Raw genomic sequence first — 17,275 nt, forward strand, 5'->3', positions numbered from 1 at the left:
TTCCAGAATGAGTGCACGAGTCAGTGCCTGCACTTGGACAAGATTTCCAGGCGACTCCCACACATGTTCATATTTGCAAAGCACTGGGGACAGTGGCTCTCAGCCCACAGAGCATATTGGAACCACCTAGGGAGCTTTAAGAACAATGGTGCCTCTGGTTCTTGGAGTCATTCTCATGTAACTTGGCTTGAGACAGAGTGATGGGGAATTGAGATTGTTTTGAAAGCTCCCCTGGTGATTCTGATGAGCAGCCGAGTGAACCACTGCTGAACCACTGCTGTAGATTCTAGAACAAAGCTTCCCAGCTTGTATGCCATGGAAGATGGGTTACAGGTGTGTGTAGATCCCCTCAACTACCAGGCAGGGCCTGGAACTGCCAGGAAAGCAGCCATGTCAGTGTACCCCAGCTCCTTTCTACGTGGCACTATTTTTTTTGTTGTTGGTTGTTTTGTTTTTGTTTTTCTTCTGCCACTATTTTTTAAATGTGCATCATAACATGAAACTATCGAGAAGCCTCCCTAGCTTGAGAATTTTTTTAAATCAATTTTTGAGCTAATGTGTTGAGTGAAAGGTTAAGATTTAAATAAAAAATGTTATCTCTCAGACACAGACATTACCTTGGTCACGATAGCTGTTCTTACAACCTGTAGCCGTCTCACCTGGAAACATAGTCGTTATCCATTTTTTTCAAGTTTTCTTGTGTACATTTCCATTAGGCTTTATAGTCCTTATGAAGGTATGTGTTTCATATTAGAATTGCTCCCAAAGTATATTTTCTAAAAGTGTTTCTTTGACTCTTTTTCAAGAAATACTCTTTCCCGATAACCTCTCCTCTGTGCTTTGATGTAATTTATCCCGAGTGTCTAAAAGACCTTTCTCCTCTCCTCTTTGATTTCCTCATCGAGAAGTTTCCTTTGTTGCCCTCTTTTGTTCCGACAGCTGTACAGCATCATCTGACAGATCCGCTGTGCCTCAGTTTCCTGCTGGGGCCACTCTGTCTTTCTAACTTAGCCGCATTTTCCAGTTCTTGACTCACAGATGCTCTGAAGGCTTTGTCCTGCCTCTCCTGTGGCAACAAGCTTCCAGTCATTTAGGGCTGGGCAGGATGGTGAATCAGGTCTTTAAGTACCAACTTCTATGTTTTTACCTTTGTGGATCTACAAAAACATTTTTTATTGTGAAATTCAAGTGAGTAGAAAGTGTTTAATTTCTTATTTGTTGTACTTGCCTGAGGTCTTCTTTTTCTAAATTAATTTTTAGTGGAGTGTACCTGATTTACAGTGTTGTTGCCTGGCTTACTCTGATTCTTTAGCAGGATAGAGGAGAGGTTTGTCTGTGGTAGACATTCCAAAACTATGACTCTCCACCCTCACCCAGACTCACTGCCCCTTCTTGGTTGCTCCGTTCTACCCCAGTAAATCCTGTGCAGACCAAGAAGAGATTTCACAACAGTTACTCCGTGAAGAGCCGAGCAGTATTCATTCAGCTGAGTTTGAGTCTGTATCAGGTACCAGGCACTTAGAGTCTGAGGGTTGAGTATACTTGCCTTCTAAACTGTGTTTTTGCTTTTCGACCCCCTCCAGTCCTTCCTCCAGAGTGCTGCCAGAAATGGTCCAGAAAGTACCATCTGATGCTGTCTTGCTGCAGAGACAGGTTAGAGAGCCACAGGGTCCACACAGCTTCTAAGAAGCATGCTCTGTACCTTGTGTTCATGCCTCTCGGCCATGGCCTTCACTCTGTCTGAAATCCTGGACTCTTAATCCCTTGGTTCACTTTCCCTTTTTGAGAATCTGACTCAGATATCACCCCTTGGGGAAACATCCTGAATTGCCCCAGTTCAAGTTCATTTCTCCGTCCTCTGTACTTTGCTGGGGACTTCATACGTATGCGTTTCTCTGCGTTCAGCCCGCACACATCGCTGAGTGCTGTTGTGTGTCAGGCCCATTCTCAGTGCTGGGACCCTGGCTGTGAGTGAGACAGACAGGGTCACTGCCCATACACGTCATCCAGCAAGTAGGAGGATGTTTCAGATAGTGAAAAGTGCTCAGAAGAAAACAAGACAGCAACAGAGTAGGGGCTAGATGGGTTTGGAGAGAGTGACTGTGGAAGTCCTCTCCAAAGAGGTGGCATTGACACTGAGCTCTGAACAATGAGCAGGGCCAGCGATGGAAGCATCTGGAAAAAGAGCTGTCAGTGCAGAGAAAAATGGCACTAGCAAATGCCCCGGAGCAGGTAGTGCATGGCACCCTGGAGCTGCAGAGAAGGCCAGCCAGTGGGACTTGAGCAGGGTGAAGGAGGGGCAAAGGGCAAGAGATGGGTCAGAAGAGCAGACAGTCTGTTGGCATAGCTAGGAATTTGGATTTTAGGGACCTCCCTGGTAGTCCAGTGGCTAAGACGTGGAGCTCCCAATGCAGTGGAGCTGGGTTCGATCCCTGGCCTGGGAACTAGGTCCCACATGCCGCAACTTAAGATCCAGCACGGTCAAATAAACTTTTTAAAAAGTTAAAAAGGAAATTTGGATTTTATTCCTGAATTCACCAGGAAACTATTGAAGAACTTTAGGCAAGGGAGTCAGTAGTATGAAATGATGTATGTTTAACCTGCAGTGAACACCAAGTGTTGTAAATGGCTTATTGCGTGTGTCTCTGGGAACCTGTGCACTGTGAGGGCAGGCGTTCTCTGTGGATCCCCAGCACCCAGTCCAGGGTGTGGTCGGTAGCCACTGGGGAATCTAATGAATGAATAATTTATGTATTCTCTTGATAAGCTCTATTTAAGTGGTTGAGTTAGTGACACCACGTAAGTAACTTTTTCTGTTTGGTAAAAGCTGGTCGATCTAGTGCTAGGACATTCCCTATGAATAAGGAAATGTCACGGCCTTTTTCAAGACTCCAGGGTGTTATGATATTCTGGATGTTCTATTCAGCCTTTGAGGCAGTACCTCAGGAATATTAAGTAGAATCTTGATGACCAGAGAAGAATGAAAAGCTATGACATTTTAAAAAATGAAAGCTATCAGTAGTACAGTAAAGTCTTATGAAGAGGTGAATACATATATAGCATCCCAATGGCGTTTGTTCTCAAGAGGAGGCAGGCGGGAGTTCTTATCTTCCAGCATGTGGGGTGGTGGGGGTCAGGGGGTTGATAGTCATTGCCTGATAATTTGAGATTTTCTGAGTTCAATATATGGGCCATGGAATACGATTTAAATTTTATTATCTTTCGTGCTCTTTGAAAATGTAGACCACCTGAGACAGATCGTTTTTCATTAACCGTGTAGTAATGTCTCCTGGCATTTTGTGTGATGGTGTTTTGGACTTGATTTTCACTGTAATGGTTGGCTTTTACTATAGTTAGTATTTTTCTGTTGTAATTTTTATCTCCAGTTTTTAGGTACTGTCTCTTAAAAACCTTGAGTTTCTTTTTTTTATGCTGAATTAGTTGGAAACCCTAATTTAGATCTATCTGTGTCCCATTAAATAAAGCTTACTTGAAAATCTCTCATGATGAAATCATAACCCAGCCCAGTGAACATGCTCTAGTCATCATAGTACATGCTCCCAAGAAGGATCTTTTCTCATTACTTCTTTCCCCACATTCACTTAAAAATTACCCTACAGGTAATAGAGGGTTCAGGGCATGGTAAACTGAGTACATTTTGGACTTATTTTAATTTGAAAAGTATTTTTCTCTGCAGAGATTTCAGCAACACAGAAACACTGTGTAGCGAACAGAAGTATTATTGTGAAACATGCTGCAGCAAACAAGAGGCCCAGAAAAGGTAAGTAAGGGTTTAGCCCAGGGGGTGGCTTCCTATCCTCAGAAGGGACCAGACCGTGGAGCCTGACAGATTTGATTTTTGAATCCCAGTTCCTAGGGCTTGTGGCCAAGTAGCTTTGGAGAAGTCAGTTACCTTCTTCACTGGTAAAATAGGATACGAATGCCTACCTGGGGAAGTTGCTCCTTCATCTAATCATGTGTCCATCTGTCTGTTTGTTCATTCATTTATTCAGTGTGTCAGATACTCCTGCTGGGTGAACAAGTGGTGAGCAAGTGTGATCACTGTCCTTTTGGGATTAAAGGTGAACTATAAAAAGGACTTAGCATAGTACATAACACATAGTGGTCACCCGGTAAATACTGCTAGTATTGCCTAATGTTGGAACTTCTTATTTAGAAGATAGAAGAGGCAAGTAATACTAATCATTTAATAAGGAATCATGAGGAAATCAATAACATCAGTCTATGGATGGGTAATAAGAAAGTTATCATACTCAGAGTTGATACAAGACCCAAGGTTGCCCATCTTTTTACCAGCACTGGCTAGTTACAGCTCTTGAACAATGTGAAATAATCAGTCCTTCCCTATGTTCTGTCCCCAGAAGCCAAGAAACTTGACATTTTCACTGTCCTGTGAAGCTTTACCATGAGTTAAGTCTACCCTGCCCATGGTTTGTGGCATATTCACGGTAACTCACAGATGCCCATTCCTACCATCTTAAACCATCAGAGGTCTAGAGCTGAAGTTGAAGTTTCTCTGATCAGTCTCCCAGCCCTTCATCCCCAGACATGCACATCTTTCTTTGGTGCATCTGAACTGGAGAAAGGTTAGTCATCGTGGTGGCAGATGGGAGTTAACATTCATTAGTGGTTGGGGAGCTTACCTCTGTCCCTATCCATGTAATCTAAACTAAGTCTGCCTAAGGCCATCCTAGGTCTTCCAGTGGAGCATGAAAGCATATTCTATTCAACCCTAGAAGTTTTATGCATTAAAATGCAGTGTTGCTGAAAAATAATAGGGATCCCCATAAATCTTATGTTTCTGCTGATGGTGTGGTTTTGCTTACTTTATGAACAGGATTTTTTCGCAATAGATTTCTAAATAATATTCTATTAAATTTGTCCTTTACAAACAATATTCATGGAAAATGTGCCCAAGTCGAACAGCATTTACAATAATTCAGGACCTTCAAAGAGGGTGTCCTCGAATGTAACCAGAAAATCCTGTATTCTAGTGGAGTTATCTCCATAAACTGTTGTTTTTGTGACTTCTTAGCGAAGAATCTTAATGTTCATCTAGTTGAAAAAAGAGCTTTTCATGTTTGTGTAAGTTGGGGAACTGCTGCATCAAACAAAAGAAAATCCTTTTCTGCAGGATTTCTCAAAGTCTGTGGTATGTGGATGTGCAAGGAGGAACTTCAGAACAGAAGGGAGAGCAGCATCCTGACTTGGCCTCAGAAACCCCGCAACCATTAACATCTCTGGTGCTCTCACGAGCCTATTTTGAGAAATATAGCCCTAAGCCAATCTCTGAATTTACAAGCAAGGAACCTGAGAGCCAGAAAAGGGAAATGGCCCAGGAGCACAGGAGTAAAGAGGGAGAACGAGCCCAGCATGCCTGGTTATCTGATGGTTGGCAGTGGGTAGTATATGAGGCGTGCCTGTCTGTCGGTTCTCAGAACCTGTACGTACAGAATCCACCCTCTGCTTGTCCTCTCCCCAGCCTGCTTTTCTCAAAAACTGTCCGCCTGCTTTTCTCAAAAACTGTCCCCCTCCTCTCCATTATCTCAGAGTTGAGGGGTTATCCAAATACCGTTCTCTGACAGGCAGAGGGCAGTGACGTAGAGCAGTTGTGCATCTTTTTTTTATTGGTACGTAAGTTCTGGGGTGTCTCCTTTGACCAAGCAGATGATCCCACCCCCCACATCCTAGCCCCATTGCACTTTTCTCTGCTTTCTAGGCTCCAGTTAGCTGAATCTGTACAAGTCAACTCTGTTTAAGCGAGCATCCTTTTATTCTGGCAAGTGGATTGGCTGTTTGCTGATTTGAAGTTTGTTGGACCCCTTCCTGCTCTCCATTTGTGCAGGTGGTGGTATAGTCGGTCCCCCTCACAGGGGTTGGGTACCACTGATTTTCTATTTCATGTTTTTTTTTTTTAGGATGAGAGTTAAAAAGCTGCCCATGATTTTGGCCCTGCACCTCAAGCGGTTCAAGTACATGGAGCAGCTCCACAGGTATACCAAGCTCTCTTACCGAGTGGTCTTCCCGCTGGAACTCCGGCTCTTCAACACCTCCAGCGATGCAGTCAACCTGGACCGCATGTACGACCTGGTCGCGGTGGTGGTGCACTGCGGCAGGTGAGGGCGGGCAAGGAGCGCGTTGAGGGAGGAGCTATCCTTGGGCCACATGGACTCTGCCACATCTTTCAGGGGCGGGGCCAGGGATGTGAGACTCAGTGGTGATGGTGCTTTGGGGAATTTCCTCTAAGCTCCAGTTTATCACCTCAAAATGAATCTCTAAACTTATGTTGTATATCAGTTCAGTTCAGTCGCTCATGTTGTATATAAAGTAAAATAATAAAACAAATTTAAAAATAAAGATAAAATTAATGCATAATTATAATTTAAATGTTCTCTCATAAGGGAAATAATAAATCTCCATTGGATACAAGGAACTTGAAATCACACGGAGAAGTAGATATTTGTGCTGTGATTTTAATTTTTGAAAAACCAGGTTACGCATATAGTATGATCGCAAAAGTGTTTTAAGATACGTGAATAAAGACTGGAAGGAGTGGATAGAATTTAATACTTTTTTGGCATTTGAATAATTAAAATGTATTCTTAAGCATTCTTTAGGCAGTTTTAAGCCTTTCCCCTGTATTCTATAATAAGTATATAATCAAGAAAAGGAAAGAGTGGAGAGAAGTCCCCTAGATATGGAGAAGCAAAGTGTTTTTGCTGAAAGTCTTTTGAGGAAGTATTTTTTATTGTATAATTTGGTGTAAGTCTTGAAAACTCTACTGAAAATTCACCTGCTGCTATTACTGCTCAGCTGGGATGGGTTTGCATCCCATCCCTGGGAACGACCTTGCTGTCGCCTGTGTAGGTTTCAGACCGGGGCCTGTCACAGAGCAGGTGTCTTTTCCTCTCGATCCACCTGAGTGGGGTGGTAGTCAACAGACCGTTACCAAGAGGATGCGTGGTTCCACAGGGAGGGATGGAGCGATTTCCTCTACTGGGTGGATGGTATCAGAAACTGGAACGTACCTGAAGCAACCCTTGTTTTGTCCCATGCAGACAGGTTATTGTCTTACGTTCTCAGAAAGTTGTATTTGTTGGTCAGTTACAAGCCACCTTTCTATTTCCCCCTGAAGAATACTTCTAACTGCTAATTATTTTAAAGAACCTAAGGGTTGGGAAGATCTCCTGGAGGAGGACATGGCAACCCACTCCAGTATTCTTGCCTGGAGAATTCCATGGACAGAGGAGCCTGGCGGGCTACAGTCCATGGGGTCCCAAAGAGTCGGACACAACTGAGTGACTGAGCACGCGTATACATACATCTATTTTCTATTTATTTATTCATTCTAAGGGTTCTTTAACAGTATTCTTTGATTTAACCATGCCCTTCTCCAGGGGATCTTCCCAACCCAGGGATCGAACCCAGGTCTCCCGCATTACAGACGGATTCTTTACTGTCCAAGCCACCAGGGAAGCCCAAGAATTCTGGAGTGGGTAGCCTATCCCTTCTCCAGGGTATCTTTCTGACCCAGGGATCGAACCAGGGTCTCTTGCATTGCAGGCGGATTCTTTACCAGCTGAGCTACCAGGGAATCCCATATATTATGTATATTCTATGTATATTCCATGTTCCTGGTGGTTTAGTCAATAAGTCATGTCCGACTCTGTATATACTAGGAAATGGCAACCCACTACAATATTCTTGCCTGGAGAATCCCCATGGACAGAGGAGCCTGGTCGGCTACAGTCTACGGGGTCACACAGTCAGACATGACTGAGCGACTAAGCACACACATGAGTTAGGAACAGGCGATGACAGAGAGCAGTGGGAGGCACCCCTTTAGGGAAGGTGGTCAGCAAAGATTTATCTCCTGAGATGACATTTGAGCTGAAGCCCGCCCAAGGAATAAAAAGAGGCAAGAAACTAGACATGAGTGAGGACCCTTTCAGGCAGAGCTGCAGCAGGCACAGAGGCCCAAGCTGAGAACGCTGATGTGTGTGAAAACAGAGGTGGAGCATGGGCTGGAGCTCAGAGGGAGGGGAGAGAGTGGCTGGAGAAAGGTGAGAACAATCCTCTGGGGCACCTTTTATTTAAAGAAAGCAACTAAAGGAACTTCCCTGGTGGTCCAGTTAAGACCCTGTATTTCAAATACACGGGATGTGGGTTCGATCCTAGGCTGGGGAACTAACATTCTGCATGCTGTGCAGTATGGCAAAGAAAAAGCAAACTTAAGGCAGATTCAGCTTTCCAACTTTGGTGATGTATTGAGAAGACAAAATTCTAGAGTTAGAGTTAAAAACTCTCCCAGTTGTGCAAATCTGACTTCATAGGAGAAGCTGTTTGGTTGTTCGGTCGACTTTTTTCTGTAGTGTGTAATAATGTACCTTTTTGTTTTCCTACTTGTTATTATACATTTTGGCTTAATATCTTCCTAAAACTTGAATCAGATCACATCCCTCCTCAAAGTTCCTGAGTGTCTTCCTGGCTCACTCACAGTGAAGTCCATAATCTTAACCTCGGTGGCCCATTCCTAACCCTCCTCCACCGCGGCTCACTTGTCTGGCTTCCTTGCTGTTCCCTGGTCACACTGTTCCCACCCCCACCCGTCCCCTAGGCCTTGAACTTGCTCTTCTCCGTCCTGAAACTTCCATCATGTGGTCTCATGGCTTGTCTCTCTCTCTCTCTCACACACACACACTCCTTCCCTTCAGGGAAATTCCTTCTGCTCACATCTCGTGTCGTCACCATAGCACCTTCCCTCCATCGCTCACCAACCCGTTCCACTGCTATATTCTTCAGCGTGTATCACCACTTGAAATATATTTGTATTTTAGTTTATTACCACTCCAACCCTCACGTCAGGAAAGGTAGGACTTTGTTTCATTCACTGCTTTTTATTTGTTTGTTTAAGTAGGAAGAGAAGAGGCTTTTCTCCTAGTCTTGATACTTATGTATTTATTTATTTGGCTGCATTGCGTGGTCTTAGTTTCACCATGCCAGATGTCCTGCAAACTCAGTTTTGGCACATGGGATCTAGTTCCCTGACCAGGAATCAAACGCAGGCCCTCTGCACTGGGAGCACAGAGTCACTGGACCACCAGGGAAGCCCCCATTCACTGCTTTTTTTTTTTTTTTTTTGCCTAACTGCCTGAATGGACCTAGATGGAACATAGTGGGTGCACAGTAATTATGTGTTAATATTTGTTGATTGCGAATCCTTCGAAGACAGAGGCTTTTTTCATCTCCCCTTATGCCCAGCACAGTGTCAGCACCCAGGTGTGTCTCTGTGGGTTGTGGCCAAAGATATGTGGACGTGGACACGACCTATTCCAAGTTCTCTGTCCTGGTGATAGTTTTTTTTTTTTCCCTCAAAAAAGTCATTGCATATAAAGAGCTACATAGAGTTTTATAAAGAAGTAAATGTTAACTTAGTAATGTTCTTCTGTTTGTTCTTTTCCAGTGGTCCTAATCGTGGGCATTATATTACTATTGTGAAAAGTCATGGCTTCTGGCTTTTGTTTGATGATGACATTGTAGAGGTTGGTATGCAGATGATTATATCTGAGGGAGGTGGGGTGGAGACAGTGTTTTGGGATGTGTGCGTGTGGACATTTTCTAAAATAGGCCTGTATTCCCGTCATCTGACTTGAAAACAGCTTACATTTCTCTCAGAACTACATTCTGCTGCTCCCCATCCTCTCTGGAAGGGGAAAAGGGGTGTGATCATGGACTCATCAATACTGTGTTTTTGTTAACTGATCGACCACAGATGTGGGACCCCCCTTGCCATCGTAAGTCATGTTTACATGGAAGTCCTCTTTCCTACAGTGACTAAAGCCCACTCTGGGACCAAATAATAAACTTCAAAGTTGTATTAAAATCCTTTCATTATACCAAAATTTTCTGATATTATTATTTAAATTTTTTCCTCTGTTCAACCTAGAATTCTTTATATGACACCAGAATATTCCATATATTGATTTTGTTGTAAAGGAACACTAGCCAGCGAGACTTCCACACTCAAAGACATGGTCTGTTTCAGCCCATTTAAGGTAGCACTAAAGGGAATAAGCTTTGATGACCTGAATGGATTATGCTTATTCCTAAGAGCTCCCACGGCTTACCGTTTAAAAGACAGAAGTCCTGTCTTCTTCAGAGTGCACCCCTATGGTTGCTAATAGTCGAAAGGGTGGCATTCTTCCCCAATCATTTACAGTGTGGTCATCATGTTCTCTCGGTCAAGTCTGTGGAGTTACCCATTTGTAACTCAGCTTTATGAAAGTGAAAGTTCCCAGCTTTATGACAGTGTTTCTTACATTTTCTTGTGCATCCCGTTAGCCTTTCTTTCCTTCTCCCAGTAATCATGTTAAACCACTGTGTTGTTTCATTTCTGTTTTTCTTGCAGAAAATAGATGCCCAAGCTATTGAAGAATTCTATGGCCTGACATCAGATATATCAAAAAATTCAGAATCTGGATATATTTTATTCTATCAGTCAAGAGAATAACTTAAAGGACTGTGGAACTAACTCGAGTGAGGGAAAATGCACTCGGACCTGGTTTCTCTGCAGACGTCCCTCCTCCCCAGAGGACCACCAGTGAAAGGCATCACTCCAAGTCTCGGTGGTCTGGCTGCGTGACTCTCTTCCCCCTTCATTTTTCTACAAGCAGCACTACTCGTGGTTTTATGTTAGTCTGAGGTAGAGTTAACTGCAATCAGATTGTAGTAAGGTTTAGATGAATAACATTTGCTAATTTTAGGATCAGGTACATGCTATGCCACTGTCTGGCTGAATTAGAATGCCATTTCTTACAAACATCGACAGTCTATTTGGAGTCTCTGCTAATCTTGACTTCCGGGGTCTCCTTCCAATGCATTCCTTTAACTTGTCCCTGGAAACATTGCTCCCCATTTTTAGCTTCTCTGCCTCTTTTCTGACAGAAGGACAGAAGAATGGGGTAGATGCTTACCTTTTAGAGCTGCAACTATAGCTTTAAGTTTGTTCGAGTGAAAATGTTTTAAAAGTGAGTAACCTCGAAACTGAATTCATCTTCCGGGTGGAACAGGGTGAAGAGAAGCTGTTCGAGGATGCCCAGGGCTGTGCCCACCCGGCCGTTACAATTCCAGGGGCTGAGGAGGCGTGGAGCTCAGGGCAGGCGAAGCCAAGAGGAGGAAGCTTTTGTGCACAGTGGAAAGTTGTTTTTCTTCTCTTTCTACCAAAACCAAGTTTCAGGAAAATAGCTCTGTGCTCTTTGTTTTTAGTGATGCTCTTCTTCTGTCCTGTGAGTTGTATCTCTCCTTTATCCGGCGCTGCTAAGCTTTCCAGGGTATCTTTCCAACCCCGCTGGTGTTCTGTGGTCAGAGGCAGTAGGGCTGAGACACCACGGGGACTGCCACCCCCCCAGCTCTCCTTAGCCAGGCAGCACCAACACCGTGCTTTCCCAGGAAGAACAAAGGTGCTGCACCTGTCCTCCCATCAGCCACATTGTACAACAGTTCATATTTCGGCATTTCAGGTCCTGGCAAGCCCAGGGCTACCACGGAACCTTTTCCGGAGGAGGTACTGGAGTTAGCTGGGGATGCAGGTGGGTCAGAGGAAGTGTCAGTGGGCAGGTGGTGGGATGAACAAAGGTGCAGCGTTTCTTTGGCTCAGGCTCCCAGGATGTTTGACAAGACAGAGTTTTTTGGAAGAACCTCATCTCACAATAGTTTTACTTTTTTTTTTTCACTTTTGTTGTATGTGTATTTATTAAATCATTTGAGTATCGATGCCTTTTATTAAAAGGTTCGATATGCTGTTTTGCTGTTGAGCAGGATTTTGGTTTCTTAAAAATCTTATGAGTTGTAGATCTCAGCTTCCTATGGGAAGACCGCTGACTTCCATACACTATAATATACTGTGAACCTGTTATTTTGTTACCTAATACATCAGCGAAGGAACACACAAACTTTTGGCATAATGTGAACTAAAATTGAAATTGAAAATGTTACTGGCCATTTTGCAACAATTAAGAGCATAGCACTTTATCTAGATGAAAACTGGATTTCTTTATCTTTGAAGTATCTTGAACTGTTTATCGCTTACAACTTCCATAAGCATGCCACACTTCATCTGTTCATGCTTGAAGTGAAATGTTTTACCTTTCACTGGAGAAGACAAAAACAGGGTGATCTTCACGTTATTGTTTTATACAAGTGATGAAAATATACCTTGTTTAGAGGCAAATTCATATTTATAAATATTTTGTCTTTTTTCCCTCGACAAGACTTACGCAGTAATTGCTTACCTGGAAGGTGAGTTTTTATCCTGTTTTTAAGAAGAGATGCTTTTCAGTTGAAGGTGACTGAGGCAGGGAGCTGTTTATACTATACATAATCCATATATTTGACTGCAGGTTGCAAAGTTTAAAAAAACTATGGTTGATCCCTAATATAGTTGGAACTGATACACGAGAAACATTGTTAAAATTGAAGTGACTCTGAAGCTAATTTATTAGTAAAAAAGTTTCAATTGGAAACCTATAGAAGTAATTTGTTGTTTAGTCGTGAAGTCATGTCCAACTTTGTGACCCCATGGAGTATAGCCTTCCAGGCTTCTCTGTCCATGGGACTTTTTCAGCAAGAATACTGAAGTGAGCTTCCTTCTCCAAGGGATCTTCCCAATGCAGTAATCAAACCTGAGTCTCCTGCATTGGCAGGCAGATTCTTTACTGCTGAGCCACCAGGGACCACCAGGGAAGCCCCTTATAGAAGTATTATCTGAGTGCTAAGTCATAAATTCAGTACTTTTTGGGTTTTTTGGATGAGTAAAAAGTTTTTCTCAGTGATTTAACTGAAATAATTCCTTTTAGTTGAAAAGATCAGTTAAAATTTAGTATTCATGGATAAATTTTTGCATAAATATTGAAGGTAATACAAAGACATTAACATGGTTGTGTGGTGCAGGAAAAAGAAAATTGAGATAAAAATACACTTATCCACCAACACTCCATCAGTTTTTTAAACTTTGGCACTATCTGGGATCATCTTCCCCCTTCCTCTTTAATAAATGAAAGAAACACTAGGCAGCTACATCCTCCCAAGTCATTTCACTTCATGTGAAGACTGGAGCACATAACACTTCTTTATTTTTCATCCCTCATTGGTTGTGTGAAGCAGGGATGGTGTGGGATGTGTGAGACCCTTCTGAGGTGAACGATAGCACAAAAGCTCAGCAATAGTCCCTCAGTGGCCAGGGTCTCTGTGTGTCATATTTCTGGCAGGAATGGGCAGGCTTGCTGTATTTCTTTTAACTGCTGGGTGTTTTAAAATAAGTTACAGTGTTTTCCACTTTCAGAAGAGAAGGAATGTTTGCTTTATTGGTTACTTGTTTAACATCTAAATTATGAGACAATATGCTAAAATGTCATTTGTTTAAAAGTAAATATTGGTAGAATGCTGACGCCCAGTCCTGTTGTTCTGGTGCATTTTCCATTCCGAAGAAACGCGAAGTGAGCTGGTTTGAAGAGAGCCAAGGAGCAAAAACACAAGAGAGTGGTGCTTTGTCTAGGAAGCCAGTCATATGGTTTTATAGCTTTGGTATATTTTGGATTTCAGATGAAATGGGGGGAAAAAAATGACAGAAATGGTCCCTATGCATTTATTTTCATGGATACCCTTAATTTTCATGGGCATGCCTAACAATGAACTATGTTATAACTGGAGCTTAGGGCTTATTTTAGATATTGGAGTGTAGCTTTATTACAAAGATGGATTTTATCTATAAACATTGCATTTTGATCAACTTTGTATGTTCATGTGTATTAAAATATTGTGCACTAAATGTTTTGCCCTCGTCTGCGATTATATGGTCAAGGCATTTATCAGCACTAGTGTTATTCACTCATGTAAGTGGCATGGGTCAGGGAAAATTATTTCCTATGTTTCTGCCTAATTAAATTTGTTTTCCAGTATTACATTAATTTATTTCTGGCTTCCATTTCTGTGTAACCAAAATAGTTACTGCATTTGTGTGGCACATTTATTTGGCTTTGTTGCTAAAAAAATTTTTTTTTTTTTTTAGTTTTTGTTTAAAATAATCTGTACCTTTTTTTTTTTAATGTAACCAATTCAAGCACTTTAAGCAATAATATCAATCTTGTGAAACTTCAATCAGTTTAATACCCTGCCTCTAAAGTTGTTGACAAAAAAATAAAGAGGAATTCTCTTCCTAGAGAATTACATCTGGGTAGTGTTAACACACATGGATTTAAAATCCTTTTTATAAAATGTGAGTCATTGGCAAGTCTCGTGTCCAGGTAATCAGTCCAAGCCTGATTTTGAAGCATTGCAGAGAATATTCTGGTTATCGCAGTAAAGTTGCCACTACTGTAGAGGTTCAAAAAGTTAGGGTTCTGGAGGTTACTCACCACTTTTTTGAGTGAGAAAGAGCAACACAATCCAGAAACCTGGGTCTGGAGAAGAGCAAATTGAAAGTGAAAAACAGAATTAGGGTAGGTATATTAGGCGTAATGAATTGCTTAGCTGAGATTTTGCATAGGAAATGCCCTTTATTGGTTATGAAATAAAAGATCCATTCTCAAAATAAGGCAGTGGCTTCCAGCTCATTGATCTCATGGGCATCTTGTTGCTAGTAAAGAGTTGGTGTGGCTTTCCCCCGTCCCCAATACTGGCAGCAGCCACAGGCTCCTGGGCAGGGTCTGAGCTGCATAGACCCCATCAAGGGTGCACACCAGTCCCACCACTGGCCTACCTGGAGGGGGGCAGTGTGGTCCCATTTCTTGTGGTCTCAGCGTGTGCTTCCCCAAGGCTGATACTCAAGCTTGCTGTTAAAATGCCTCAGGTTTTCTTCCCCCAACAGTTACTTCAAGGGGTCCCTGTGTGGACAGGAGATTGTCATCTGAATACATTTTCCTGGGCCCAGAGATGGGAATAAAACCGCACAGACCAAGAGCAGAGCAATGTGCCTTGAAGTCTCCTGGGTTCCATCCATCTTACAGTAGCTCAGGTGAACCTGGCTGAGCTGCAACAGGCTTGATGCGGAAGCGCCTCCATCCTCCACAAAGGCCGTGTGAATGGAAGACCTCAGGAAAAGTGTTTTTCTTTCTCAGCCTCCTTTTGTCCATCTGCCGAAAAGGTTTATAGGGTAAGCCTGTTGCCACCAGCACAATACAGTTTCTGGGGCATGAGAATTGCTTGTTTCTCCACATTTCCCTCCTCCCGTTAACTGAGTCTTCAAACCCCTTGAACAGAGGACAAAGCCTTCCATTTCCATGTCTTGTATCCCCATGAAGATGAAAAGGCTTGTTGAATCATTTTCCCCGCTGAGGGAAGATTTTGATCCTGGGGACAGAACTCTTAGACTTGTCCTAGAGATCACCCGGGCTTCCCAGGTGGCATTAGTGGTAAAGAACCCACCTACCTGTGCAGGAGACTCAAGAGATGTGGGTTCAATCCCGAGGTCAGGAAGATCTCCTGGAGGAGGAAATGGCAGCCCACTCGAGTGTCCTTGCCTAGAGAATCCTATGAATAAAGGAGCCTGGTGGGCTACAGTCCAGAGGGTCGCACAGAGTCGGACACAACTGAGCAACTAAGCACAGCACAGAGATCCCCTAGGTGGAGAGATTTTTAATGAAGACATCACCTAGCACCTGTAAGTGCTAGGCATGGGGACAGGACTTGGCAGGTAAAAAGGTGAAGCAGATAGGATCCCCTTTCTAGTGTCCCCCCTTGGGGGGAAAAAAAAAGTTCTGTGGAAAAGAAATTGTGGAAATAACGTGAGCAGTGGAAGCCATCATAACCTGGCACATTTTGGTATTCAGCCTGGGTCTTCTGGTGCAAACAGGCACCGCTGCAGCTGGTGCTGTGGGTGAAGCAGCCAGTTCTTCTTTCCCCTTGGGTCGCCTTCTTGGAGCCCCCACTTTCCTCCTCACCCGCTCTCAGTGTTGCCTTCACCTACCTTTTAGCTCCTTGTAGTAGGGATGACCCCATATTTAAAACAACGCATAAATCCATTATGTTAACAGTGATGGACTTGGGCATTTTGCTTGTTAATGCTCGTGTTAAAAGAGCCAGAATATTGAAAATCTTAACAGAATTTTATGAATAAATTATCTAAAAAATCTCCTTCTGTGACTACCAAATAATTAGAGCCTAACCCACTTCACCAAAATCAAACCAGCATGAGTTTTCAAGCCATTTTACTGACCTTTCAACCTATGCTCCCTTTTTGGGTTCCATTATGTTTTGAACTAAGAACATTAGGAGCTTACAAACAAATGTCAGATAGCTTCATTCTGGTTCTGAGACAACAAAGTCAGAACTGACATTAGATTTTGTAAAAAGGTTTCCCTAATTTTGTGCTTATTATCCATGTGATGATTCATAATAAAGTATTAACAATCTTGGGGTATCATATAAGTTACATCGATGTGTCTTTCACTTTTTCCCCCTTCCCTCAAGTGAGCATATGGACTGTATCAAGGAGGTGTGGAATTCCACAGAGACTGCACAGGAAGGTTAAGCATTTGTGTCGTGGGTGGAAATCTTTTCTTACCTCCTCCTAATAGTCAGGGAGCTTGGAGAAGAAAACTAGATGTAGATTTGACTTGGCAGGAAGAACAGTTGAAACCACTATTTCTATATATTTAACCAAGCCCTCTATGATCCAACTCAACTGTATTTGTATTCCAGAGTGTCTTTTAGTTGACCTTGCCTGAGAGAACATTTTGTGCTGAGATAAATGAAAATAAACACAAGAAAAATTTGAGAGCGAGCCATCACATCTCAACAGAAAGCTAAGTCTCTTCACTGTGGAGCTCATCTTGAGAATTGCCTGTTTCCCATGCTGAGGGGTACAAGAATATATTTTGATGGATTATAAGACATGTGTAAAGGAGAGACGCCTCCTCACTCCCCACCAACCCCATAGAACAATTAGAAAACTCTTTGGAAAGAAATTCTTTCTGCATGTTTTCCCACCTGTTACCCCAAAGCCCAGAAAACAAAAAGTAAGTATAAATTAGCCTAAGTATGTTGTTGCCAGTGCCAACTTGGACTCATGAGGCTCCAGCAGAAGAAGGGGTGAAGACTGTAGAATGGAGAGAAACCTTCCTCCTGACCTGATCTTTGTGTCAGACACGAGGAGTCTGGGAAGATGAAGAAGAAGCTCATGGCAGAATCTGCCCTCAAATGGAATTGGTACAGAATGTAGAATAAGTTAGCGGGGCGGGGCGGGGGGGGAGGGGACGTG

At 42.8% G+C, this 17,275-nt stretch overlaps 1 protein-coding gene across 4 annotated transcripts in view; it reads left to right on the forward strand.

The window, feature by feature from the left end:
* Positions 1-14,265, forward strand: part of USP46 (ubiquitin specific peptidase 46) — a 63,287-nt gene extending 49,022 nt beyond the window's left edge. For 2 of the 4 annotated variants that reach the window (XR_014060970.1, XR_014060983.1), the window contains exons 6-10: positions 3,698-3,781; positions 5,940-6,137; positions 9,485-9,563; positions 10,430-10,723; positions 11,091-14,265. Coding sequence is in view for 2 of the 4 variants with exons in the window: in XM_081516694.1 (XP_081372820.1) it covers positions 3,698-3,781; positions 5,940-6,137; positions 9,485-9,563; positions 10,430-10,531 (463 nt within the window). In the remaining 2 variants the exon portion in view is untranslated. Of the gene's footprint in view, positions 1-3,697; positions 3,782-5,939; positions 6,138-9,484; positions 9,564-10,429 lie in introns of all 4 variants that reach the window. The other 2 variants (XM_081516694.1, XM_081516839.1) reach the window with 1 other exon arrangement.
* The last annotated feature ends 3,010 nt before the right edge of the window (positions 14,266-17,275 follow it).

This window comes from Giraffa tippelskirchi, chromosome 1 (genome assembly GCF_054371585.1).
Source record: "Giraffa tippelskirchi isolate mGirTip1 chromosome 1, T2T-mGirTip1v1.2.pri, whole genome shotgun sequence".
NCBI lineage: Eukaryota > Metazoa > Chordata > Mammalia > Artiodactyla > Giraffidae > Giraffa > Giraffa tippelskirchi.